This window comes from Copadichromis virginalis, linkage group LG4 (genome assembly GCF_057382275.1).
Source record: "Copadichromis virginalis isolate Kocher_CV1m ecotype Utaka linkage group LG4, C_Virginalis_male_GT1.1, whole genome shotgun sequence".
In the NCBI taxonomy this organism is placed as follows: domain Eukaryota; kingdom Metazoa; phylum Chordata; class Actinopteri; order Cichliformes; family Cichlidae; genus Copadichromis; species Copadichromis virginalis.
Window position 1 is genome coordinate 32,698,967 of NC_140621.1, and position 27,881 is coordinate 32,726,847.

General features: G+C 41.8%; 1 protein-coding gene across 1 annotated transcript; it reads left to right on the forward strand.

Moving 5' to 3' along the window:
• Positions 1-169: 169 nt before the first annotated feature.
• On the forward strand, positions 170-27,499 carry radil2a (Ras association and DIL domains 2a). The gene is made up of 16 exons (XM_085454988.1): positions 170-722; positions 1,643-1,987; positions 2,292-2,527; positions 4,765-5,093; positions 7,906-8,598; positions 9,500-9,537; positions 10,540-10,709; positions 10,784-10,896; positions 14,906-15,125; positions 15,340-15,512; positions 18,659-18,803; positions 21,678-21,859; positions 21,960-22,317; positions 25,142-25,275; positions 25,998-26,137; positions 26,721-27,499. Exons 1-16 carry the CDS (start codon positions 595-597, stop codon positions 26,821-26,823), a joined length of 3,507 nt encoding a protein of 1,168 aa, XP_085311114.1. The 5' UTR covers positions 170-594; the 3' UTR covers positions 26,824-27,499.
• The last annotated feature ends 382 nt before the right edge of the window (positions 27,500-27,881 follow it).

Sequence of the window (27,881 nt, forward strand, 5' to 3'; positions counted from 1 at the left end):
TTAATAGTATTATGCAAGTAGTATGATGAGACTAAAGACTAGCTAACTAATTAGACTAAAAGAAGTGAGACTCCGCTTTACGTGCCCGCAGGTCCTCACAAAGTAGGAAGGACAGTTGTGTATGCCCGTGTTGCTGTGATTAGCTCCGCCCCCTCGCTCCTTACCGTGACGCCGCGGTGACGTGTTGCTGTAGTGGCTCGTGCAGCAGCAGGTAGTTTCATTCAGTCCGCTTCAGAATTCCGGACGGAGTTAACGGCTTTCTTATCATGGACCTGGCTTTGATTTCACTCGTTTTACAGCTCAGAAACGGATAAAAAGCAACGTAAGCGTCTGTTTTTTTGTATTTCCTCCTTAACGTCGACTCCAGTTTGGATTTTACCCTCCAGCGGTCCGATTTTAGCAGCTTGAAGTTGGTTCTCCTTCAGCATATGTGGGAATGTGAACTCTCATGGATGCCGATACACTGTTGGAGTACTTACACACTTTTTCCTGATTTTCTGGGAGTCGAAATAGTAGACTACGCTCGCTGAAAACTAGTTGTGAATAAAGCCATGTTCACCATGTTTATGTAGAAGCTGAAAAAACGTTAAAATAATGATTTCGGAGGAGAGAAGCAGCCACGTAAATAAACAAACCCTGAACTTTCCCGTGGGTTTACTCATCCGCTCTCCCAAAAGGCGCCTGGCCAAACTGGGAAGGAAACCCAGCAATGGATCTGTCCAGTAAGTCTCTACATGCTTTAATCGAATCTATTTTAATTAGTTTTATTTACATATCGCCAATTTACTACAGCAGTAATCTTACAGTGTAGAATACTGGAGAGTAACTCCAACCTATGATAAATGCTATTGGCAACGGTGGGAAACAAGAACTGCCCTGTTTTCTACCTCCAGTAGAAACATAAAGGTTTATAATCGCAGCAGCATTAGTTTTAGAAGATGTAATCGTTTTAAGTATACGCATTAGCCAGCTCCAGTTATAACTTTGCACATTAAGACATAATTTATATTGCTATATCTGCATTTTATACCAGTGCACCAAGAAATTAAGTCATTTGATGTTGAGATGAATATAAAGATGTGCATGATTAATGCTTGTAATGATGATAATATTAGAAATTAAGACTATGGGGAAAATATTGTTAATAAGTTAACATTTAATTTCATTTACGTTGCGTTTAACTTTATTTTGAGCTGTTGTACTAAAGGATAAATGAGTTATATCTGGTCTTAGGTAGGAGACCTATAATGAGGAAAAAAACGAAGTTATAGCTTTAATTGCAACTATATTAATTAAAGGAGCAATTACACAGCCTTAGTAATGACTTTTTATATGTTAGCAGTATTTTGGCCCATGTTTTCTTTTCAGTTAGATTTTATGACTGTATTTCTGCTTTTTTTTCAATAGAAATGCTATAAATGAGAATAACATAGTTGTCTATTGATTAAGGTAACATAATGACTTATGTAAAGGTTTAAATAGGTTCACAGAGACCAAACAATTAGCTGATGAGTTTAGATAACTGTAAAAACAAAATCCTGGTTTGTTTCAGTTCTAAATTTGGGTCTGAAGTGGAGAACTTTAGACAGATCATGGTTCGTGTGCAGGATCTTTTAGTGTTCTGTCCTCTCACTCCAATCAGGTCCAACAACTCGAACAGCACTGTCCGCTCTGCTGAGAGCGTTGGCGTCCGGCAGCCAGCCAAGAGCAAAATCCGCCGCCACAACAACAGGTTTTCCACTGTGTTCAACCAAAGCCCCAACCTGAGAGACGGTGGACGGCATGTCCAGGTGGCGAGTGGTAGTGGCGGGAGCTTGTCTGGAGACCTCCAGGTTGTGGACGACCCGGCTGAGCTATCCAGCCAAATGTCCATTCCTGGTATCCTGAAGATCTTTGGCAGTGACATCTGCCAGGGGACCAACTACAAGAGTGTGCTGGCTACCACTCAGTCCAGTGCAAAGGAGCTGGTGAAGCAGGCCTTGGAAAGGCAAGAGGTTTTCTCTTGGTCCTAAAACATGTTGTTGAGTCCTTGCAATAAGATTTATTCCTAAAAGAAACAAAGTAAAAGTGAAGTAGTGCTACTTTTAGGTCAAACTAGATTTTAACATGTGAGAATTTACTGCTTTTGTCTATTTGATCTAATTGTAAATTAAGTATGTCTGGATTCTGAGCCGATGTTGAGGACAAAAAGGGGAAACTTAGAAATCAGAAACATTTACGACTGCTTCAGTGTGAAAAACAACTTCCAGACTTATTGCTAATGCTTCATTTCTCTGTTTTTTTCTCTTCAGGTACTGTCTGGAAAAAGAAGACCCCAACAACTACGTGCTGTGCGACGTTATTGGCCAGACGGGGGCTGATAACCAGTGGAAGAGAGAGTGCTTTAGGGTTGTGGGTGACAGCGAGAGGCCCCTGATGCTGCAGTCGCTGTGGAAGCCGAAGGATGGCTTCTCCAGGCGTTTTGAGATCCAGCTGCGGGCGAGCGTGGAAGAGCAAAGTTTAAAGGACAGGGACACGATCACAGCAGGTATGCATGGTGCCTAACACCTGCACCGTGACCCTAACATCCTCCCACTGGGGTTATCAATCACTGAGCCTTAGCCTTGGGAGCCTTAGATGTTTCTTATTGCTGGGTTTCATTGTGCCTCTTATCACTGGTTCAAACAGTCATGCAGCAGAGGTCAGGAGGAAACAAAAGCTGCCCTGCTCTTTGCTTTAATTCAAGGGTCCATAAGGTCCTCGCAAAGCATCAAGGCACAACGCAGCTCTTCCCACCAGGCCTATAGCTGCTGTGTTTTTCTTTCTGTCAGAACTGACTTCCTGCGCTCTGGGGGCTGAGCGGTCCTGTTGACTTTGGCTCACGTTTGTTGTGGTCCCTTTCAGCTCTGGACCGACACTCTGACGGCTTTTTAATCAGGATTGGTCTGATAGCGCGAAGCTTAAATTACAGATAACCTTAATTATAATTTGATTTCTACTGAAGGTTTTCTTCATTTTTTTAAAATTACGGTTTTTGAGCTGATTGTACATTTTAAAAAAGGTACAGTGTTTAGTCTACAGTGTTTATTAGTTTTTAGCGTTCCAGTTTCATTTTCAGATTGAGTTTTCTCATTTATTAGTTTAAGAATGTTTAGGGGTTTTTTCCTAGTTTGTTTTAGCTGTCAGGAAACTGGTTGGTATTTGTCAGATTTTAAGATTTCAGAAGTTTAGTATAAACACAGGCAGTCACAGGTTTCATTATAGGGTAGACCAAATTAACAAAGACAAAAATTAAAGACAGATATTTTTTCCCTGTATGCAGAGTTTTTGTTAGATTCTGTGTTGTTCTATGAGCTGGTAATTTGTTGGTGATTAATAGACTCCATTTCTAAGCTAGCATTAGTTAGTGTTGCTTTGCTTTCAGTTTTCATGGAAAAATTCATGCAGGGTGATTCACAGAGAAAGCAGTTGAGAAGCTGTTGGTGACACATGAGAGTATTGGGTGACTACAAAAATGGTTTAATACATAAAAGACTTATCTAAGTCACATTCAAATATTGGCGTTTAGAGTTCTATATCTGTGCAGCTCTGCATTGGTTCTCATAGCTCTGTGATCTACCCTCCCCTTCCTCCTCTCTGACCGGGGGAAAGCTGCCTTTTACCTCCGCCGGGTTTTTAGGCATCAAGCCCAGCCTGTCACAGCAGTGCTGAACAATGTGGAAAACACCCATTTCCACAGCTGATAAGGGCAGTGGAGCACCGGGTGTGAAGCCGGACCCTGTGGACATTCCACCTCGCTTAATGGCTCCCAACGAGCTGAATAGTGTTTGTGTTACGTCAGGCCGACAGAGCGGCTGCTGGTATCTGATAGAGGTGGTCACATCTCACCTTCCCTGCACATTTCCCCCCTTTTTCCTGTAGTTATGTTGCATTTGAACTGAAGCCAGAGCAGAAAAGTGTTATGCTGGAGTCAGCTCGGATGACCGGAGTAATTTTGGGAGGATTTCTGTTTATCGTAAAGATAACTTTAAAAACACGAGAGGTAGTTCTTCTGTTTTTCCTGGCGCCGATTCAAAGTTTGTCTAAAGCTGACATTATTAATAGAGGCCACACAAATTTGAGAAGTCCAGTCTTCTGCTGTGTTTGTCCTGATTTAATTTTAAATGGTTTATTTCTGAATTTGAATTAGTTATTTTTTAATTAAGTGACACGAGGCAACTGGAGCATCAAACACTTTATGTATCTCTATTTTAGTATATTTAGTTTGATCTATATGATGTTCTTTATTGTTGTTTATATAATTAAGTAGATGTTATGAACTAAATTATACAAAAACCTAAGTAACATAAGCTGTAGTCGGGCTAGTATTACCTGTGAACTACTACTAATTTGTAATAATCACAAAAGTCATCTTTGACCATAACCCTGTGCAATTCTGCCTTGAATCTGTCAGTTAGAAATATCACTGCAGCGCACCTGAGATTGATTAATTGAGATTAAGTATACCACAAGAAGAAGAGCTGCCGGATGTTTCTAGGTAATGAAGATCTGATAAACTAAGACGTCCTTGAGCTCTGTGGATTTTATTTTAGATCATTTTTTTCTAAGAGACTAACAAGCGGATAGAGTCTAGCATCATCAGCATAGAGTGAATTAATTACTGCACCAAACTTTGGAAGCTTTTTATAGTAAGAAGATAAAGACTTTTTAAAAGTCCAAAATGAGTCGTGAAACATACTCAGGTGTCAACACACTCGATGACATAGCATCTTCTTGTCCACCCAGGGATCAATGCCCAGGCTCGTAAGCTGCAGAAGACCCGCTCCAGAGTGACCTCCCTGTTTGTGGACAGCAGTGGGGAGGACACAGATGGACTCGGCATCTGGAGGAGCCTCAGCGAGATGGATTTGTCCGCGATGGGCAAGGAGGCTAGCAAGGCCCAACAGAGTGCGCTCAGAGAGGATCCCGAGGCTGAGGCCGACAAGGAAGTGCTGCGTCTTGGCATGGAAAAGGAAGAGACGGAGAGCAGCGATGATAACACAACCCAGTACTCCATCCACCCACCCTTTGACTTCCCTTATTTCCTCCTGCTGCAGGGCTACAGCCACAGACAGGTGAGTGGCAGACCAACTTAAGGTATCTGTATATAACTATAATTACCTTAAGCAGATGAGACCTTTCTGAACTCCAAAGTTTCAGATAATGAGGTCATTGTAGGAAACAGTTATCCCTGTAAGCTCAGACTTCAGCCTGCTCTAAACACTCAGTTTCAGTTACTTTTTTTCCTACCCTGGGCTGTGTATGATGTCACATAGAGGATAAGCCTAATTTGGTCAACTCAGGGAAAGAAGTCCCACCCACTTGCTTATTTGTGAGTGGTAGCAAATCACATGAAAGTTAGTCTAAAGTTGGAGAAGCTAAAACAGCTTGTTTTGGATTGAGGTTGAACTGAGGGGCCTGCACGAAACCCCGTGTGAGAGAAATAAGGATTTTATTTGTTTATTTATTTTACCTGCCACTCATGCAAAACTGCTCTGGTATAGTCAAACAACAAAAATATGGATCTGGAAATGAAGAGAACGATGTGCTGCTGTAATATCAGCTACAGGTGGGTGCTGTTGTTCTCTTTCAGTGCTGTTTTCAGCCTGGTCACATTTAACCAAGTTATTGCCAATAATAGTATCCACAGTTTAAAGCTGACCTACAGATGATTGAAAACTTATAATCAAGCAGATTTGCAGGCAGTTTCTGGACTCCTTCTTTGACATTTTAAAGACTTGAGGTTGATTTTTATTGTAAAGTTTTAGTTAAGTATAATAAACCTGGTTCTGTGAAGACCTGTTATTGCCCTTGAGTGTGTCCTGTGAGCGTGTAAGCAAACAAGCTTAAAAGAGACAAGAGGAAGAGAAACATATAGTGGCGAACTGAGCTTGTTATGTAACGCAAGGAGAAAATCCCTCAGTCAGAGAGTCAGACAGGGCGGAATCACTGCTACACAGGTGTGTTAGGACCAGGTGATCCTGTTCGGGCTCAGGGTGAGCCCTGTGTCATCATGTGTCAATGAAAGGATGAAGAACAGAGTGCTCAACCTTCTGTCAGAAGGAAACCTGCTTAGGATCTTTGGCAGAACAAAGAGGCAGTCCTGATTAGAAGGATAAACTGTAGCATGTAAACACTGCTGTGCTGTAATCAACATACCAGTGTACCTGACCTCTGTTTCAAACTGTCCTTACTTCCAAAATCTGTCCTTGTCAACATCGCCTGTTTAAAAATCTCTTTTGCACAGTAAACCAGAGAGCACGCTGTGGCTTTAGCCCATTCCCAGGAACAGGAAGCTCTTTCTCGCAGTGTTTTTATCCCCGCTGCTGGGGATTGCTGACTGAGCAGGATGCTGGGAGCACGGCAGCACACTGAGAGCTGCAGCCGACCTAATCTTACTCTGCAACAATGGGTCGACCCAAAGCCAAAGCAAAGGAACGAGGCGGGTCTGTGGCGGACCAGCAGTCGTGCAACAGGAACTGAAAGCTGATTTTTGCGTTGTTTTTTGAAACTGTGTTGTTGGAGACCAAAGAAACAAAACTGAATTTGGCTTTCCTTGGCATTTATTTCATTGGAGAGAGAGTTTTGATGCTGAGCCGCAACTTCTGCGGTGGCGCGATGCCCATTAACTTTTTATTGTTATTGAATGAGCTGCGTTTTTAAGCAAGCTTGAGTGTGTTTCAGTCAGGATGGTGGAGTCAGCATATGTTTGACTGGTGGAATATTGGTTGATGGTGGAATATTGTTTGACTGGTGGAATATTGGTTGATACCATTACCCATTACAGCAATGCATCCCAGTTATTAATCATTTTGTCTATAAATAGCCTTTATATCTTAAAAGTAACAAAGCAATAACACCCTCTCATATGAATGCTGTTGTAGCCCTGCCTTCACGCTGAGGCTGCTTGGCTTTAGGCAGCAGAGATGATAGGCTATCATCGCCTGACTAAGAGTCTTAACGTGGTGACCCTGAGCTCCTGGTCCTCACCGTCTCGCTCATAAGCCCTTCCATTCCTGTCCTGCCTTGCTCTGCCAGTTCAAGTTGTACTTTTACCAGATGATCCTACTGCTGCTTGCACGCACACTCCTGGTTTATTTCCAAAGTGTTACACAAGGAAATCAATCCCAGGCTTCCCGCTGACTGCTACTTTGAATGAATGTTTGCTTGAAGAATAGAATTGCATTAGAGGAAGAATTAAGGCTGCAAAATGAAAGCTTGTGTTGTTGCTGTCATGGAAGACACAGCAGGAAGTCTTCGCTGGTGGTACAGAGTCCAACAGCGAGAGCATTTCACTCGCAAAGAGCTGCGCTCGTTACTGTAATCACAGCCAAAACCTGTGCAGATAAACAGAGAATAAGAGTCTTTTTACTGCTTTCCATCCACCATCAGTTTTCTGTGTACAGGTGTGATTTAAGGAAGAGCTAAAACTGTTGGACTCTTTTTGGCAGTTCCACAAACGAGTTACAAATCACTTCCTGTGCCCAATAGGTGGCATTAGAGAACACCCACTACTCCTATGGCTTGATCGGAACCCACAGTGACAAAGTCATGAATGTTGGATTGTGCTTATCACATTTTAGTCAGTACTGGCAGATTAAATGAAAAGTTTATGCCAGATTGGATAAAGTATATTTGAGTTACAACTTCTTGTGTCATAGAAGTTGTAACCTAACTTATATGGCTTCACAGTTAAATATTGCCAAGGTCTTCAGTTAGAGCTTACCAAAGATCACACCAGGAGGAATTGGGGGCGCGTACCAGCGTAAACGGGGGATATTACAATGGAAACCGAAGCAGTTGATCTGCCAGATTTGCAGCTGAATTTATTGTGCGAAACATTTGATACAAATGTCTTCTTCTTTTTTTTTTCTTTTTTTTTTGCAGGATTTTGTCATCTATCTCATGAGTGGGACCACCACCATCTTTGGCTGCTGCAGGGAGCATCACACTGGAGAAGATGAGGAGAGGCTGAAGGTGGACATCCTCCTGTTTGCTCCAGATGTGTTACCACAGCACTGCTGTGTCAGACGACTGGACTCTAACAGCCAAACTTCCACAGGAGGAGAGCACAGAAAGGCGCTGACGATGCTGAAGCCCCTTCATGGAGCTCCCGTGACCCGAAATGGTTTACTCCTTAAAGAGGAGGTTGAACTGAATCCAGGAGATTTGGTTGGCTTGGGGAAACACTACTTGTTCATGTTTAAGGATCCTACAAGCAAACCAGGATCACTCCACACGCCTCCTTGGATGACCAGACTCTGCCCAAACTCTGACTCAAAGACCTCTTGTTTTTCATGCGGCTCCTTGGTGGCTAGGAAAAAGCTCCAGAGGAAGCCTTTACCTCCTCGTTGGAGAGACCTGGAGGGCACTGAGGCTTCGCTGAGCTATGAACTCGACCAGGAGGAAAGAGTCCTACAACAGATCCTGGACATGTTGGACCCCAGTGGGAATGAACCGAAGCTGACACCGGCTTTCCTGCTGAGTCTCTGCATCCAGCACTCAGCCTCCACATTTGAGCTGACGCATTTCAGACAGCTGCTGCTTCAGCTGTCCAATCAGATCCAGCTCATTACATGGGTAAGGACAAAAACTCGGCAGCACGTTAAATCTAATGACCAAAGCATTATTTGGCAGTTGGGTTTCCAGTCAGTTTTTTTCTTTTTTCTTTTTTTGCTTGGGGTTAGGGTTTTCAAATGTGAGAGTGATAATAAGGTTAAAAAGGTTAAGGTTAAAAATCTAACAGCTCTGATACTAGAAAGAAGATTTAGAAGAAGTTTTAAAGTCCATTTTTGATGTCGCAGAGCTCTGTGTATGTGTGCACCGCTGAGAAAAATCACACAGATGCTATTGTGCGCTCTGCAGTTTCCATTATGGAGCAATTTTTGTTTAGAAATTGTCACTAAATACTAGAAAAAGTAATTTGGTTGCCTTTATACTTTGTAAGTAACGCTCTTTATCAGGTTCAGTTGATCTCTGCTCTGTTAGGTTCAGTTTTAAGGACCTGAAATATGTGAGATTTGACTCTAAACATTCACACTGAGGACTGAATGAAGAGCTGCAGGACAGAACCAAATGCCCAGGCACTGCTCACAGCTTTGAGCCTTCCATCTACAATAATTACGCACTCATTCTGATAACAACTTCCCCTGGCTTTCCAAAGAAATCAACATTCCTGTCACAGCTGCATCACGCGGAAAATAAAACATACTTTTTGGGGAATAAAATTTAGTACAATTTACAGTAAATTGTGTGCAACAAACATTATCAAATCACATCTGTATGACTCATTTAAATGGTCATCCACTCCTATTGCATGTGCAATAAGGCCAAAAATGCCTGTATCCATGCTTTTCAGTAGCAAAACTGACACTGCTTTATGTTCGGATATCCTGACAGCAGCTTTCCATCCCATTACATCCCATTAGTAAACTTAAAGCAGCCATGAAATAATGTCTTATCTGTGTTTTGTCCCCCTTAGGAGAAGACAAAGGAACTTGCAGCAATCCAGCCAGAAATGTGAGTACAAGATATATGTCCTCTTATACTTTCTGAATGAAACTAACATGATCCTCTAGAAAAGGGTTAAGTTATTTTAATTTTAGGTTGTGCACAAAAAGCTAAGTTTGTGTTGTGATCACGAATAATCATGAGAATTAAAAACTGTCTGTCTCAGCAAGAGAAAAGCTATCAAAGGTCAACAGATTCTGAGTCAGAGGTCATTGTGTGGGCTTCGATAAAAGGGAGGAATCCAAAGGATCATATGACCTACATGACATGTAGAGCGAACAGCTGTGTAGCAGTAGAAAACACAGCGAGTCATAACAAACCCATAAAAACACCTCCTACATTTGCTTTCAGTCAGTTAACTAATTAGTCCATCACAAATCAGAAACTTTGACTCATTTTATTGGGAAAAGACAAAACGCGGCTTCTTGAAGTGGAGCAGGAACTTGTGTTTAACTGTGCTTAACCACGCACAGTATTTTGCTGATTTGCAGAAATTAAAAAGGAAGTTAACTGTAAATGGTTTGAAGCAAGCAGACATGGAGACCACTTTTTATACTAGATAACCAAAGACTACTGACTAGCATGGCTGTCATGTTGGAGGCAAAACATACGTATAGTAAGTTTAAATATCAGTTAATCTGCAGAATTAATAGTAATTGCTTGATTTTTAAAACATCCCACATTTAATTGTTTAGTAAACTCAAACCTCCCAAAACAACACGTGACTGGTTATCAAAGTACTAATCAGTTAAATGTTAAACCTTAACGGGGAAGTTAAGAGTGAATGGATAGGATAAGATGGAGTTTATTTATCCAGAAAACCAGTAAATTAAAAATTTCATTAAACACAAGAACATAAAAGTTAAAGTAGTTCAATAAAATACAATAAATATCACATTTGTTGAACGGACACTTGGGTCTTTGTAACAACCTTTTTCTGTTTATAGACAGCTCACAGTGTCTTCTCAGGCTTGCTTCAGATCTAATCTCCCACTGGTTGTTTTATATCAGGAGCTCTGGCGACGAGCAGTCGGAGCAGCTGCAGCTGCTCAGTATGAAGGAGCTGATCCCGGGCCTGCAGCCGCTGGTGCTGTGGATGGCTAACTCCATCGAACTGCTGCACTTCATCCAGCATGAAGTCCCACAGCTGCTGCCATGGAGGCTGGACCAGGAGGATGAAGGTGGGCATTCATCCTTCTCACCGCTGTCTGTGTTTGTGTGTGTGCTGTTAAGACTTATTTGTATGTCTCTACAGGTCTGCTTGACTCTGAGATATCATCCACTCGGACAGCCTGCGAGGAAGCCATGACAGTCTTGGAGGAAGTCATCATGTTCACCTTCCAGCAGACCGTCTACTACCTAACAAAGGTTGGCTTGATAACATAAAGAGCTCACATAAAAATTACATCACATCTCCTTTGGCCTCTCTAATCTCAGTGTTGGTCACACATGAACCAGGAAGTCTAGTGCAAACAGCGTATTCTGTTTTCATTGAGCGTTGTCCAGACAGAAAACACAATAACAGAATGGAAACACAAACTCTCAGGCAGGAAAGGCCTGTGAGATACTGAGCGAGTGTCTTTTCCACTGACCACGACATAAACACACACACAGTCCTCTCCCTCGAGGCTACACTGGTTTGTTAAATAACATAAACCAGAACTGCAATGTGAGCATTTTCTTTAATGTTGAAGCTACATTGCAAAACGCTTTAAAGAACAGCAGGTGTGTTTTAGTGTGGTTTATAGAGGATTTAAACACAAACAAAAATGAACAGCGGAATTATTATTTTGCAGACTAAATGAAAACATAATTAGTGTAAATGTGGCTCTTTAGCCAGGACACAGCTGATGGTGGATGGAGAATATCTGACATAAAATTGAACAATTAAAAGCAAACCAGCTTGTCGCTGTTTTTGTCAAAAAGATAATTAGATGGTGTCTGCTGGTCTTTAAAATGTTTTAAATGTCTTAAATACACTGTTTTCCACTGAGTGCAACATAAACACAGTCTTCTCTCTCTGGGTCACTTTGGTTTGTTGATTAACAAAAGCAGACCCACAATGTGAAAATGTTCTCCAGCTTTCGAGTTACATGACAGAATATTTTGAAAAGCAAAATTAAACGTCGAGAAAAATGCAGCAAACAAAATGAAAAACACATTTTCATGTTCATAATCAGCAGGACTGACCAGAACATATCTGGCAATTGCTGTGCAAAGACGCCCAATGATGCAAAGCCAAAAGTGGTAAATCTGCATCCGCCCAAGTTAAAAATATGCAGCTGTAACTGTAAGATTCAACTTCAGATTAAGATGTGATAACCAACAGACTTTAACAACATCTCCACATGCATCTATTACAAACAGTTTTTTTAGGTCTTTATAGTCTCAGGCATGAATTCTATGTTGTTATTTCACGGGGATACGGTGGTTAGCAGTGTGACCTCATAGCTAGAGAGCATGGTTTGAAGCCTTCCTGTGTGGAGTTTGCATGTTCTTCCCATGAGTTCACTCCAGGTACTCTCTTTCTCTCACAGTCCAAAGACTTGCATCTTCGGTTAATTGGCGGCTCTAAATCGCCAGAAGGTGTCAATGTGAGGGTAATGGGCTGACTGTGTCTGTGTCATCCCTGTGACAGCTGGCTCCAGCATCCCCGTGACCATAACCCTTTCATGCATGAATTATGACAACCTCAATCAGGATTTTTTTCTTAAGTATTTTTATTCATCTTCAGGCATGAAAAACAGAGTTTTGAACTCTTTTTTTTTTTAATATGTACTTTTCAGAGCGTTTTATACATGTACACTTAGGTGGACAACATATGTTTTGACTTATGAATTTGACAAACGCACAAATAATATTCACTCTGCGTTGTGTTTATGTGCAAGTATATCATCAAATACAAGAAAACAGCCTTTGAATAGCTGTACACTGTAGTGACCACTATGCTTGAAAGGGTTAAAAAGAATAAAATGGATGGATAAAAAAAACATGGCCCTTAAATAGAGCCCTGAGGAACACCACAAGATACTGTAAAGGGAAACGTGAGTAACTGACAGATGTTAGGAAGATAATTTATTCTAAACCCTTAAAACCTCTGGGCACACTCTTTGATTTAGACTTGTGAATGTTGGGAATCATCTTGTGTCTGGATTTGGATTTGACAGCAGTCGGGTTTGTAGTTTTACAGCCTGATGAGACACTCCTAGGCTGATTTTATGTGACTTTCCCAGGCTGAAGTGGCACTCTAAGGCTGTCTGGTTTACACCAAATCCAGTCAACATTAAAGCACAAACATTTAAAGCTCTTGTCCACTCCAAAATGATGGTGGATTAAGGTTCATTGGATTGGGTGTTTGAGCTTTATTTTAGAAAACATTAAATGTGAAGAATTTAGCAGTGGAAGACTGACAGAGAAAGATAATCCACCTTAAATCTGAGCATACGACACTACAACTCATATGTTAATGTTAGAGATTTTAAAAAGGGGGGAGGGGTTGGAATTTCAGTTGTTTTTAACTTTAATCATTGCCTTCTTAGAGATAAAATGCCAGACAGCATATTTTTACAAATCTGAAACCAGTCTGGGATGTTGAGGATTTTTATGAGTAGAAACTGCACCACCGCCACAACCCTGCAACTTCTGAGGAAGGAAGCAGGAACAGCCTGTCCTGTTTTGTTTACTCAAAGATTTTTCGAATGACTTTCTGAAAATATAATTCTCTTATTGTATGTTTTTAGTCTTATAAAGTGTTTTGTTTGTCAGACATTAATTTATCACTTTTGAGGCTCTGTATTCACTCAGCTCCACCTTTACTGAGAATATAATGTACTCTGAATTGTCTTGACATGTATTACTTATACATGTTTCACTTGACTGTTTTTCTGTTGGAGAAAGGGAGGATTAGCGGCTATGAGTCTGTTTCCTGCAGAGGAAGACAAGTTGTCATATGAGAAACACCCAAAAGACAAAAAGGAAGGGAGGAGGAGTCAAAAAGGGTCTTTTTGTTAATTTCTTGTGAAGTATGACTCTTCAGTTCTTCTTTTTCTCCCTGCTAAAGCTATTTGTGACTACACTGTAAATAAAACTGTGGAAAAAATGTGTTAAAGAAGCAGAAAAAAGGCGTCTATGTGCACAGAAAGTAATTTTAAACCATCAGCCCAGCTCAACACCTGCAGGTCTGCTGTGTTTCACTGTAAACTATCAGCTGACCTGTTGCCTCAGGCATGCAGGGTTACGGCCTCTGTCAGCGTGTCTGAGCTCATTATCTTAGTCATGTTGTGTGAGTGTGTTGGTGTGTTTGATGAGGCAGCGGTTGATGTCATGCGTGTGAAACAATGGCAGAATTGTCTAAGCAGCAGCACGAGGAGTGATAAGAGCTGACGGCGAGGTAGTATTCAGTACGAAAAGCTTGCAGGTTTATTTATCTACACTGTAAATCTGTCAGTGTAGAGTCTGCTTCCTTCAAGCTGCAGGTGGATTTTTGAGCTCAAAGTAAATACAAACTTGCTGCCATGCAGCCTCAGATTTTCAGCATCGAGTTCACTTTCTAGGAGATCAGAAAAATGCCCACGTTTTCCACACAAACAGCAGGGAGGGTCATGTTTGGGTTATGAATGCTGCAAATATAGCACTACCATACAGTCATTAAATCTGTGGGAGAATGAAACTGTTATAAACAGATTATGTTGTATGAATCATTTTTGAGTGTTTAGTTAGCTTTTCTGGGCACGGCACAGATTTACAAGTTTAAAAAAAAGAGGCTCCGATCAACAATTCAACAGGTGCTCTTGTTCAGTGAGACATATAGAAGCACCAAGAACAAAATGAGATGCAAGTATAACCGTGAAATTATGCTTTAAGTTTATTCTTTGAGCAAATTAGCAGAAAAAACAGACTTTATTCTAGGAGAGCCAAAAACGGTGTGAAAAAGACTTTAGTTTATCAGGAAAGAAAAGGGCCCTTAAAATACTCGCATGTGTGTCTGAAATAAGTCAAACTGTGGTGTAACTGCAGCATTGGGCTATTCATGTCTCTACAGCTGCCCTTTGTGCCGTGAGCCTCGGGCTTTTCTGCAGGGCTTCCTGTTCACTCTGTGAATGCCTTCCTGTCTTATTATGATGTCCTGCACACCTTACACGTGATTTGTGTTGCACCTCTCTTTGTGTAATTACTTATAAATTAGCCTTTTAGAAAAAAATACACAAGTTTTTCTGCGTATTTAAATTTGCCCTTTTTTGTAAATTCACTATTTTTACTGTTTTTACCTTCAGAGGGCCCTAATGTGCCATTACATGCTTTCAGTTGTTTCTTGAGTCACAGCATAACAAAGGGAGTTCATGTCAGTAGTTCATGATGTCTCCTACCCCCTCCACAGAGCATGTATTCAGCCCTGTCTGGCCTGCTGGATGGGAACCCTTTCTCAGAGAGCGGTCAGCTGCGAGTGCCCGATGGTCTTGAGAGCATCCTGGAGGTCCTGAAGGAGGCGCTGAAGCTGCTGACGGCCTTCCAGGTGCATCCAGACATCGCGTTACAGCTCTGCGCCTACCTGTTCTTCTTCATCAATGCATCGCTCTTCAACACCCTCATGGAGAGAGGTAAGATCTGTTATTTCTCATTTAATGCACATAATATAATATTAACTGTGAGTTTCTTTGTAGTCTGTCTTCTTATTGTTTTCTCATATTTTGTCTTATTTTGCTCTTTTATATGTATGAGAATGTTTATGCTTCTCTTTCTTTAACTTCTAATGAAAGCTGACGTGCAAATAAACTTAAATATCATTCATGTCCTCTCTCTGTTGTTGTTCAGGATCTGTCGCTGGGTTCTATCAGTGGTCCCGAGGCGTGCAGATCCGGGCCAACCTGGACCTGCTGATGGACTGGATCCAGAGCATCGGTCTGGGTGATCTGGCCACAGAGTTTTTCCAGAAGCTCTCTGCTGCTGTCAATCTGCTGGCCACACCCAAAGAAACCCTGCTGCAGGTCAGAGGACATCCTCTTTTCCTTTCCTGTTTGTCTTACCGCAGGCGGGTGTAGCCGAGCGGCAGAGTCACGTTTACGCCAGCCCGAGTATTTCCTCTAATGTGTACGAGTTAAATGTTTCTGGCTCATTTAAAACTTTCCATTTTTGGGGAAATCTAAAGCTCAATTACATTTTCCAAACTCTTGGCTCCTTCTGTCAAACATTATGGTGACCAGTAACACCGCAGAGCAGCGTGTCAGTCATTTTAGATTGTGGTCCCCTTACAGACCAGTTTGATCTTAAACTGGACGAGTAAAAACCAGTTATGAGAAGAGAAGGAGGAAAGGGAAGGGGCACACAAAGGAAAGAAGGATAAAAGGGGGAGGAGAAAAACAACGAAAAGCAAGCGAAGGAACAGAGGAAATACAAGAATAAAGGAAAGACACAAAGAAAGGAACAAAAGGAAAATGAAATGAAGGAGAGAAAGAAATGAAAGAACAAAAGAGAGAAGAGTAAAAAAGAAAGAAAATAGATAAATTAGAAAAATAAAGACGGAACGAAAAATGAAGAAAATGAGCATTGAAAGGGAAGAAGCAACAGAAAAAATGAAAGAAGAAGAAAGGATTTCTGTTTTACCACAAAATAACCGACATCATATTAAAAGAAAAAAGAAAACATACAGCGGGCTGAATCAGACGCACTGTCAGGCCTGTTCTGGCCCCCGGGCCACATGTTTGACAGCACTGCCGCAGAGCCGAGGCCAGTGCTGTCTGTGGAAGCACGCTCTTGCTTTGTGGTTATTGTCCCCTTGAGAACAGCTGCAGTATGAGGAAACAGAGTAAACACACTAAAATGTTTTAAACCCTGATGTCACACTGCCAGTGAAGGTGTGGCTGACTTCACTTGGCTGTGATGAGGATATCCTGTTTGCTCGGACTAACACTTCAGAAATTATCAGGTTAAGGCCTCGTTTAAGGAGCTGTTCAAACACAGAGCGGAGAAAAATCATCTTAAAGGCTGACAGACAATCGGAGAACAACCTGCTCATATTTGTGTCTACACTTCAGCCTGTGTGGTGCTGCGGTAGCTCGCCACTTTAGTCCGTCCTTAAGCAGGCTGTTCACATAGCTACCTGTTCAGATCCTGTTTACTCTAAGAAGGAAGCTGAGCTCTCACTTAGTATGTTATTAAACACTGAGCCACTGAAGGGAAACGGACCTGCAAAGTTCCCCAGGTACAAAGCACCTAGAAGGTCATTCAGTTAGTTAACGTTACTTAAGGACACGAGGGCAGTTTAAGCTGGCCCTGACTGAGGGGTGGGCGGGTAAGGAGTTTATATTTAGGCCTTCTTGTGTCAGTCTGAGGTCACATGGTTTGTCTTTAAATAACCTCAGTCATATAAAACAACCATTATTTTTACCAGTGCATAACCTCAAGAAGTCTTTCATCTACAGCACACTTATTGATTATTAAAGAACATGATGTACACTCTCTGTGTTTCATATACCCAGTTTAAAAAACGGAAACATTTACTGACTATTGAACCATAACTCTGGTTTCACACTGCGAGGCTGACACCTGTTTTTACTGCATGACGCGCAGCACCACCCATGACTCATCTGACGGGCGCAGCGTTTTGTCTTTTCTGCCTCGGAGTTGCTGCTTCTCGCCGCCCCTCCCCCCTGGCATGAGGTCGCTTGGTGGCTGCCGCTAAACGGCACACCCTCTGAAGATTTCTGCTTTTCCATCTGGAGCTGCTAAGAGCTGAAGTGGCTCGCTGGCACAGCTGTAAATTACCAGATGTGGGAAGTGGTGTCGCTTGTTGTGCCAGAGAACATGGCATCTGGAGGGCCTTATTTTAGGGGGACATTAAATCTCAGACATCTTTAAAAATGAGACATTTTTAAAGTTTGGGTTGTTTGTAAGCGGAACTTAAAGTTCATCTTCTTCTCCTCGGCTCAGCGTGGCGTCTTTGTGGCCGAGCAGCTTCCAGCTTCTGTTGGCCCCAGCAAGTCTGAGCACTGTCTTTACCTTCAGTAGTTCAAGTGGGAGCAGGCCGAATGAAAGGTGTCATGTTTGTAAAGTTTGTCCTGTAACAGATGCATGAATAGTATGCAGTGAATCACCTGTTTCCATATCCTCAAGCTACTTCCAGCAGAAGGAATCCTCTGTGTTTCAGGAACATCAGCAGGCAGAGTGATGTCATAACATGTCATCATACTAACAAAACAAAAAGGATATAATAAAATAAAAAAGGACAAAGATGATTGAGTATGATTTGGTTATGTTTTTGTTAATTTTGCATCATTTTGGACTTCAAACACACTATGACGCAGCCAGGCGACTCGCCTGTTTCCGTGTCCTCGAGCTACCTTCAGCAGACGCTCAGCTCAGATCAGCTGGCAGGATGACATCACCCGATGTTTCGGAAAAACACTCATTATCAGCGTCTGTCTGTCGTTAAGGCCTGTGCAGCTGAACAAGCACATCTCCTTCTGGGATTCTGCTCATCGTACAAAGAAGACAAAGACAAACTAAACTAATGTTTATAAGGATAATGTTTTTTTTAAGTATTTAATTTTGATCCTTTTGGACTCCGTAGGTTCAATAACACAACCAGGTGACTCACCTGTATCCTTATACTGCTGCACTCATCAAAAGATCAAATATCAAATATTGTCTTAAGTGTGCTTGAGTGGCTGCAGCTGTGAGGCGATCACCATGTTTCACGATGTGGACTTTCCCGCTAAGAGTGTGGAGATAAAGGCGAGTTTACAGTTCTCACGCTGCACAGAACACGCAGGACGAGTTGATTAGTGAAACTTAGCGCGCACCTCTCACTGGAGAGTAAACACAAGAAAAACTGAAACTTTAAGTGCTACTGTGGACACATTTTTCCCATGAGGCCGTGTTACCACAGCTTCCTGTTTGCATGTTATCTAGTTAGTTTAGAATACTTTGCATGTAAATGAGAGAGTTGCTCATATGGAAGCATGATGGGAAAAATACAGTCCAATAAGGAGCTTTTATGACTCCTACTTAAAACTAAAGCATCAGGGAAATTCTTTTATGAACCCATATTTTAACCCATGAAGAGCTTCAGAGGAGCTTTGCCTCGTGTTTATTGATGTTTTTGTCTTTTCTTTGTCGTTTTATGTCCTTCCAGGCATCCTGGGTTTCTCTCAGGACCGAGTTCTCTGCTCTGAAACCCGCCCAGCTTCACCACATGTTGAGGGAGTACAACTCTGGGAAGGCCTGCCCCCCCGGATGGAGCCCGTCACTGGGTGATGCAGAGGACGCCTTCAGAACGGGTAAAGAACAGACTTACTGAATGATGACGTAGCAGCCTTGTGTCCCGTCTGTGGTCATTTTTAGCCTGTCCGGCTTTTTACCAGCTCTGTTCGTGTGCAGCACGTTTTTAGTTCTCTGTGTAACTACAGCCCACGGGCTCACAGTGTCCCAAACACCAAATATTTGAATGCTTCAGAAAGAATTGCTGTTGTGGACGGATCATCGCAGATGTTTTCTTAGCTCAAGTTTGGTCCTTCTCAGTGTCTTCTTCCTGCCATATTATGGTGTTTGAGTCTCTACATGCACTTTTCCTGAGAACAAGTTAACCTTCATTCTATCCTCCAATTCTCATAAATCTTCCCTCTGCTAATGTGTTTAAGAGCCTAACCATATTTCTTTAGGAAGCACAGCACTGTAAGTCAACCCGTCTGACCTCAGCGACCCTCCAAACCTCGCTGCTGCTACATCCAAAGTTATATTAATGCTTTCAAAGTCATGTCAAGTTTTTCTTCTTACTACTAACATGAGTCATAGCCCCATAAATTCTCTCTATTTTATTGTAACACCTGAGAGGACAGCCACACTGATCGATTTATTGTAACTGAAAGAATTTGAAGTGTTTTTAAATCTCAGTGCTACTCAGAGATTGTTTGTTTTTTTTTGGAACAGACACTTGGAGCATTTGGGCCCCAGTATAGTTAATAACAGTCGATTTAACGAGCAGTTTCCAGTTAAAATCGTTCTAAGGATTAACTTAATGCACAGATTCTAAATGATCAATTTTAGAGGCCTGCAAAGGTCACATTATGAGGTTGGAGGGTTAGCAGTGGCCTAGTCAGACCTTTATGTTTTGGTTTTTTCGGGCCTTAAAAACATCTTAGTCAGGTTTAGGAAAACCTTCTGTTTTAGGGCTAAAGCACGGCCCATCACTAAAGTAACCCTGCAGGCTGAAAAACGATGAGTTTGGACTCATCTCAAACTTCAAAGAGCCAAACCTCGTCTGTAATTGAGAGCGTTTAGCACCTTTGAGAAGAATGTTGTTAATTGACTCGTGGCAGGTATGAACGAGCTGCTGTTCTTCAGCTGCTGCCAATCAGAAAAATAAACCAACATTTTCTGATTAAGCAAATTAGCACAAAAAAATATATTTTTCTAATGCCCCTAATATGTATGCAAATATTTGAATGTTTCATATTTACAAATGTAAAAACATCACATTGGGTTTTGGCTAACTGTGATGCCTTTTTTGTAATAACTTTTATTGGGAATGAATAATAAATGCAACTGCCTAATACATTCTCCTGTCATCAACAGTTCCCGTTACTTTTGCTTGGATTTCATAATTAAAAGGCTGTGACAAAGAGCTGACAAAGTGCATTTTAATGCAGTTTTTGTGAAGTTCTTCATACTGCAAGTGTTGTTTTGTTACTAGAAACATTTTCAGTTTTGTCCTCCCTACAAGACGACCTTGTTTACAGCAAACTGCAGTAATCAGACTCCTCACTCAGGAGGAATCAGAACGACCTGTTGTGCAGCTTTGCATGCTCAAACTTGTTGTCAGACAATTTTGACTGAGGAATATGTCATTATAAATAACAGGGCAGGCAGCAGGTTTAATAATGTGATTAAAAAACAAAAAGAGAAGAAGAGACTCTCCTCAGCAGCTGAGAAGCAATCTTGAAATTCCTGAAACATCAGCTGACGACGCCTGTTTATTGTTATACTCACTATATTGTCAGGTATTTATCCTGTGCAGCTGTGAGCGCGTCTCCTTTCATGGTTTTGTGCATATTTATTTAGAGGTCGAGGTGTAGAGGTGTAACATTTACGGAGGCCCAAAGCTGTCAATCTCAACAAAAATCAAAGTTAAAATATAAATGTAAAAAAAACATGGATTTCAGATGTCAATCAATATAAATCAATATAATAATCAATAATCAATATAAAGATTATTATTTCAAAAAATGAATTGTTAATTATATCTTGTTAGTTTTGCAAATGAACTGATAACAAAACTATTCCAGAAAGTCGAGCAAACTTCAGAGTTAAAAGATTTACACTCTAACTCAGAGCTGCTGGAGTGAAGCTTCTTCATCGGGGGAGCAAGACTCCGCTTAACGAGCTGAAACTGAGAAAAAAAATGAACATTGGCAGGATTAATGTGGGCGTACGGTGGAGAGTAATCCTGGCCTGTCAGCCTGTTTCCACCAATCACAGTTAACTCGCAGCCACCACCACCACCTCACTCTAACCTTTTTCACCTCCAACTTCAGATTAACCAGATTCCATCAAAGTGATTTTGTTGAGAGGTATTCATCATGCGAAGGATACAAAATATTTAACTAAGTGAAGATAAAACAACCCTTTTATCGCTGTAACCATAAAAAAATGTTTCAGCCGGCACGTCTCCTTCTGAGCTACAGCTGTTTGTGAGAACCACCTTTCACCAGTTTGGCTGACGTATTAGAAGTTTGCGCTTTAATGAAGCTGCATTTCTTTTTATTTGTGGTGACTTCAGATTTTCCGTGTAGGCAGCGAACGATGGTGACTAGGGGATCGCCCCTGATTCAGCTCTGATGCCCTCTCTACAGTCACCATTCTGGTTTAGTGCAACATGCTGCCTGCAGAGCTACTGATTGGTTGCACGTCACAATTAAAAACATAATTTACTGGTCTCCTTGATTACAAAGAATTGGTATCAGTCTGGTGACCCGTGATCAAAGCCTTTCTTAACAGCCTGTAGTGTATGTACTGCTTTTAATCAACGTTAAACCAAACCCAGCAGCTCCACATAAACATGCAGGATCAAATTTTATTAGAGTTGTAATGAAGTTCAGGTTGTTTTTGATGGATGGTGATTGGACTTTCCCTTCTCCTCTTCTTCATTTGCGCAGCCAACATCCTGGAGAGCTTCGACAACCACCCGCCGCTCATCCTGCCCAGCAGCACGTTTCACCTGGAGCTAGGCAAACCCATCGTGGAGCCGGCGCTGTTTGAACAGCTCGCACGTCTGCAGGACTTCATCAGCCAGCTTCCTCGCAGTGAAACCCGAGCCGAACCCGAAGCGGAGGAGCAGGTAACGAGCTCTCTGCGCCGCCATAACGAGACAGCAGTAAATGAGACACTTTGATGTTTCCGCGTCTTCTGTTGATTAATTTTACTTTGCCCAAACTCAGCCTGTCAATGAGACGACTACAGACAGCCAGTCTGCGACCTCGGCCTCGGTCAGAGTCGCCCAGGATCCCGCCGAACAGGCGGTCTCCGACCCGGTAGACCCAGATTCTCTTACATCTGCGGAACCAGCTCAGGCCCGAGTCCCTCCCGGTGACCTGAGCAGCTGTGAGGCCGTCCTGGCCCAGAAGCTGAAGAGCCTGGAGCTGCAGAACACCCTCCCAGGACAGGCCGACATGGGCTACCACAAGAGCCTGGCGCTGGACCCATCCTGCCTGCTCACGCCACCCAACACCCCACAGGGGATGGAGCTGGCTGAGCTGGAGGCTGACCTGCAGGAGGGCACCCGCCAACTAAAGAAAGGTAAGAGTGTGCTACAAATCAGGAAAGAAGTATCAGTCTGAATCTCAAGTAAATACAAACCCAAACAAAGCTCTAAATATCTATTTATCTACTCTTTGAACCCTGAACATCAGGCTTTAACAAACATTCACCTTCCATAGGTTTGGTATGAAGTTACTGTCATAAAAGTTATTTATATTTTGTTTCTGCTGTAAAGATGTTTCAAGAACACAACAACTTCCATGTGGGATACGAGGGCCTGAAGCCATTGATGAAAATATATGAGCGTTAATCAGTACTGCAAATCATTTTCAGAGCTCAGCTTATGTTTTTCTGGCTTCTCAGATGCTTTAGTGGGTTTTTTGGTTGTCAGTGAGCGTAGAACATGTTCAGCAGTCACTAAAACAAAGATTGAGCCCCCTTAGTTGGTGCACATGCCAACAACCTGACCACATTTTTGTAGTTCTTTCTTGGCTTCATTGGCACGCAGCACGTTTTAATTCAGATGACACACAGGGTGACTCCCACCTTTGTCTCCTTCTCAAACCCCCTTTAAGTCTTTAGGGGAGTATTTAGCAGCCTGACCCTGTGGGCCGGCTGCATATTTGTCCACATAAAGGTGGCTTCGCCCTCCTCCTCTTCTTCTTTTACTGACTCTGGAGGTCAGGAATTTCAAGTGGAAGGCTGCTCAGGGTGGGTTCACTGTGCAGAGGAAAGAGAGCTTCCTCTCCCACCCCTATTGTTTATGGACGCCTCCGTCATGAGGTCATCTGTAGGAGTGAGAGGGAGTCGCTGAGAAAATAATGAGTCAATTCCCAAGTTTCAAACATTTTTCGACCCAACTGTGAAAAATAACGACATCCAGAGACTGTATATAAAGACGGACAACACGGCATGACGCACACTCACACTGTGGTGGAGCCTTCAGGGGAAATTTGGGTTTCTGTTAGTTGGGGACTCGCGCCACCTCTTGAGCCACAGCCACTGGAGCTGCTTGTTGCCTTCAGCTCTAAGATGTGTTTTTAGTCCCAAAGTAGGTAGAAAAATTTCCTCAAGACATTTACCAAATACACACCAAAGACACAACATGCATATAAAACAGAGGCTGTAATGGTTAAAAGTGCTGTAGTGGATTCAGGAAGGAGGATCTGCTCCAACGATCCCTCACATCTGAACCTGCAGGAACGCTTTTCATCACCTGTGCTAAGGCGCTCGCTGACAGATGCCCCGGTGGGCCTCAGCGCTCCAACAGAAGCAGGATTTGGTTGATCTTAATCAGACGTCTTTACTCTCATTGGTCACTTGTTGCTTTGTGTTTTCCCTCTTAACGCTTTTAACAAAAGTAATTTGCTGAGAAGCTTTGAGGATTACACTGGACCTGAGCCATCTGGCACCTTCTCTCTACTTAAGGGCAGGAAATCCCTCAGTTTAATCTGCACCGTTTATACTTTTATATAAAGGTGGATCCATTAAATGTTAAATGTTCATTTCTTCCACTGTTTGAATAATTTCCTGCTTCTCCTTCTTCCATTACAGATAAGCACTTATGTGTGTGTGGGGGGGGGGTGTTGGTATTTTTATTTAGCCTTTATGAACTAACGATAAAATTGTTTCCAAGGAAAATAATTGGCACATTCCTATATGATTTTAAAATCTGCAACGTTTAACTGTAAATTAAACTAAGACCAAAGTAAAGAGGAAAAGCTTTAGTTTTCTTTTCTCTTTACAGTTTTATGATAAAAGCCCATTGTTGTTCAGTCTAATTGCAGGGGAATTTGAACGCTTCAGTATTTTCATCAAGTATTAAATAAATCATTATGAGAAGTGATAAATTTGTCCCTTCCTAGACAGTTAAAGTTAAGGTTACCCAAGTTCATGTGATAACAACCAACAGCTATTTTTTTCAGTTGTTTAGCTTCTAAAACCTCCAAAATCACATGAAAACTTTATGTGGCATGAATATAACTTCATAAGAACTGAGACACATTCTGCAAGGAAAGCTATTTTTAAAAGTTTTCTTTAAGAATATTGGCAAAAAAACAAAAAAAGAACTTTGTTTTCTTCTGTTTTGTCCTTATAATAATAATAATAATAATAATAATAATAATAATAATAATAATAATGATAATAATAATAATGATGTTGTCAGTGTTTTGTTTTTTAAAATGAAGCAAATGAATAAAATGAAGCGTTTGAGCATCATGCTGTAAGTTATGTAAATAGAGTTTTTATATTCGTCCTGCGCTCGCCTGCATCTAGCTCTGAGGTTTCAGGTACGCGTGATGATTGGTGAAGGTTTGATGACAGAGGGGAGGTGATGTCAGGGAAGGAAAGCAGCGGCGGATCCGTCATGGGAATTTACAGCTGGGTTGGTGCGTGGAATCTTAATCGGCAGCGGTATTGTTCGGGGCAGGTCCTGCGTGGGGGGCAGACAGTGGGGGAGGAGGGGGGGGGGGGGGGGGGGGGATCAGGGTTTATTTTTGGGGAGGGGGAAGGCTGCTGTCGATGGTGTTTTGACAGGACGACCCCAAGCGGCAACTTCAGGACAAAAATAAAATAAAATGATGTGAAAATCTGCAGTTCCTCTAATGCTCACTTGAGGCCTCAGATTATGTCATGTGAAACGCTTGTTAGCTTCCCTAACAGCTAACGCTCTGGCCACGCATCATTGGCTGACGTCACTGTGGCTACGTCCATCTTTTATAGCAGCGTGAAAAAGACTGAAAATAGATTCAGTCTGTGATGTACATGCAGAAGCTCCACCCACCAGACTTATTGGAGAACAGTGTGGGAATCAACTCCTGGACACCTCTTTGATCTGATGTGTTTGTCTGTGTTTGTTTAGCCAGTGGAAGTGTTGGGAGGAAGACGGGAAACGAGGAAGCAGCAGCAGAGGAAGAAGAAGACAGAGAGGAAGTGTTTGCGGTGGAGCTCCACAAAGGGCCTCACGGTCTCGGGCTGGCACTCGTAGATGGGACGGTACGTATTCACAATCACTGTTTGTAAATAAAGTAGTAGGCAGGAGGAAGTGAGTTTAACTGATGAGATCGGACGCTAATTAGTTCAGACTGCAAACTGCTGGAAGGCTGAAAGCTCTCATTTAATCACTAAATGTTCCTGCAGTCCAGACTCTACAGATCAGTGCTTAACACTGTAATGACACTGTGACAAATAAGGTGCTACAACACAATAAAACTCTTACAATGAACTGAATCTGATGTGTTTGCTTCCTTATGCTTATCCCGAAATACGTAGTTAAACAATTGTTTGGCAGAATGATCAGAAAACACCAACATGTAACAAGTTCCACCTACACCGCAATATTTGCTTGATTTTCTTCCATTTTCTTTTTATGTCATTTTTTTAATCTGTTGATTCTGACAGACATCTTTTAAGCTGTGTAATAAAAATACAAATCCTCCTCTTGGGAGCTTAAATATCTTTTTCTGCTTTACTGCAGAGCTTCTGCAGTGTGTCACTCCTCTTTTACAGCAAACTTTCAATCAACAAATTTTCTAACCACCTCTCTAATGTGTTTACAGCATCATGGCAAAATTCTACTCCCACCAGGGATGAAAAAATATTTAGCAAATATGAGGGGCATATAGATTTAAATTATAACTTAATTATAAAAATGTTGTAATCCCTTCAATGCTCCAAGTTATCACATTTTTTTGTCATGTTTTTATGTCTTCATGTAGAAAACACCGCTGAGAATGAGCGGCATTTATGTGAAGTCAGTCGTTCCCGAGTCCCCGGCCGCCAAATGTCAGAAACTCAGAACGGGCGATCGAATCCTGGCCGTGAACGGTGTCAGCCTGGTCGGGATGGAATATAGCATGTGAGTGTAAAAGTACAGATGGCATATCAATTGCAATTGTGATGTTTGCAAAAACTCAGTCCAACATAAACACATGAGAGACCGAGCAAAGAAAGCTAGCTAGCAATAGTTAAGGACAGGAGGAGTCGGTGTCTGATGTAAGTCTATTTGGATGTCGTCAACGTACAATTGATTAGCAGTGCAAAGTTTTTAAAGGTTGATCTAAGTAGTAGCACATATCATGGAAGTGGAGCCATATTGAGGTACAGCACAGGTCATGTAGGCCGTTGTTGTTACCAAAGCTTTAACAACAGCAAAACACATGATAAACTGTGCTTAATAAAACATATACCATGTAAGTAAAGTATAAAAAGCACAAAAAAGAAAATCATATAAAGAAAACTTAAGACATCTAAGAAAACAGTTCACAGATTAATGTGAGGTATCATGGAAATCGCAGCACTGTTTGTATTTTTAATCTTTCGACTCTAAATATAAACATTTTAAATAGAAAGTAGCAGAAATCTAAAACACGTCATTATGGTATCATGGTAAAGCGAAAGGCTCAACAACTGACTTCCAACTTATTGTGTGTTCGTTTCAGTGGGCGGGAACTGATTCGCTCATCCGGAGACACACTTAAACTTCTGGTTGCCAACATGGACTCCAAAGCAGGCATCAAAGCCTCCACTTTGGCAACTTGCTGAAGGAAGAGCGTTAGTGGACGATAAAGTGCAATTTGGGAATACCGGAGGGCGTGAGCTTCATCCCAAAGTCAGTATTTCTCACAGGATGGATTCCCCCCCCAACCAAAGGAACACGAACTTCCTCCTTTTTGTTTGTGACTCATTGTGGGATGGAGACAATCAAACTGAACTCAGACTGTAGGCGCTTTGCTGGCAGGCAGAGGGGGAAGACAAGTTTTAAAAGCTCTTTTTTTCTTTACCAGCTTCTAAAAACAAACTCAAAAACGGTGAAAGGGGGAGTAAACCAGCCCCCGAAGAGCGCCGCCAAGCCGCTCCGTGATCCCTCACGTCTGGCTTCAACTGGAACTATTTCCAAATTCATTTTTAAATTCTATCTATTTAAAAAAACTGTGAAGCTTTATATGTTACACTCCAAAACCAAAATATGTTACCCAGTTGTTTACTTTGTTAGAGAGAAGTACCTGCCTGTGGGCATGTCTCAGATCCACATAAGTTTCCAAAACAAGGAAAATTGTCTTTGTGTTGCAGCGTTTGTTTCATCGCAGGAACGACTGAACATTAACCCTCAGTTTTCTGCTGTTTCAGGTTCTTCCTTCTATAGATTCATCATCAGTCTGCTGCTGTAACACCAGAAAATATTATCAGTCGTTTAAAAGTAAAATCTAATTAGCACTTGTAGCGTGTTACTCATTTTTCCACACACACAAACACACACATAAAAAAGCAGGTAAAGGTGTGTTTGGTTTCTTTAACTTGCAGGCAGATTTTCCCCCGAGCAGATTATGTTTCCAGGTTAAACACTAACTCGTGCTTTAAAGCAGCGGTTCTCAAACTATGTCAAACACATACGATTCAGGGAGAGTTATTGCGAGGAAGCTTTAATGTTACGGATTATAGGAAAGTGGATCAGCATGATGTGTAGGAAGCATCATGGTTAAGAGAAGACTGACTCTGAAGATGACATTTTTGATTGACCAGCCATTTTCCAACCCTCATTTATGTCTACGAGTTGTGGGTAGTGACCCCTCAGAAGAAGAAATGCACTTCCTCCTTAGGTT

Coding starts and splice junctions, on each gene's coding strand:
- radil2a (XM_085454988.1), top strand. CDS start 595: ATGATTTCGGAGGAGAGAAGCAGCCACGTAAATAAACAAACCCTGAAC. Junction 15,513..18,658: donor CCAAAGAAACCCTGCTGCAG/GTCAGAGGACAT, acceptor ATGTCCTTCCAG/GCATCCTGGGTTTCTCTCAG. Junction 26,138..26,720: donor GTCGGGATGGAATATAGCAT/GTGAGTGTAAAA, acceptor TGTTCGTTTCAG/TGGGCGGGAACTGATTCGCT.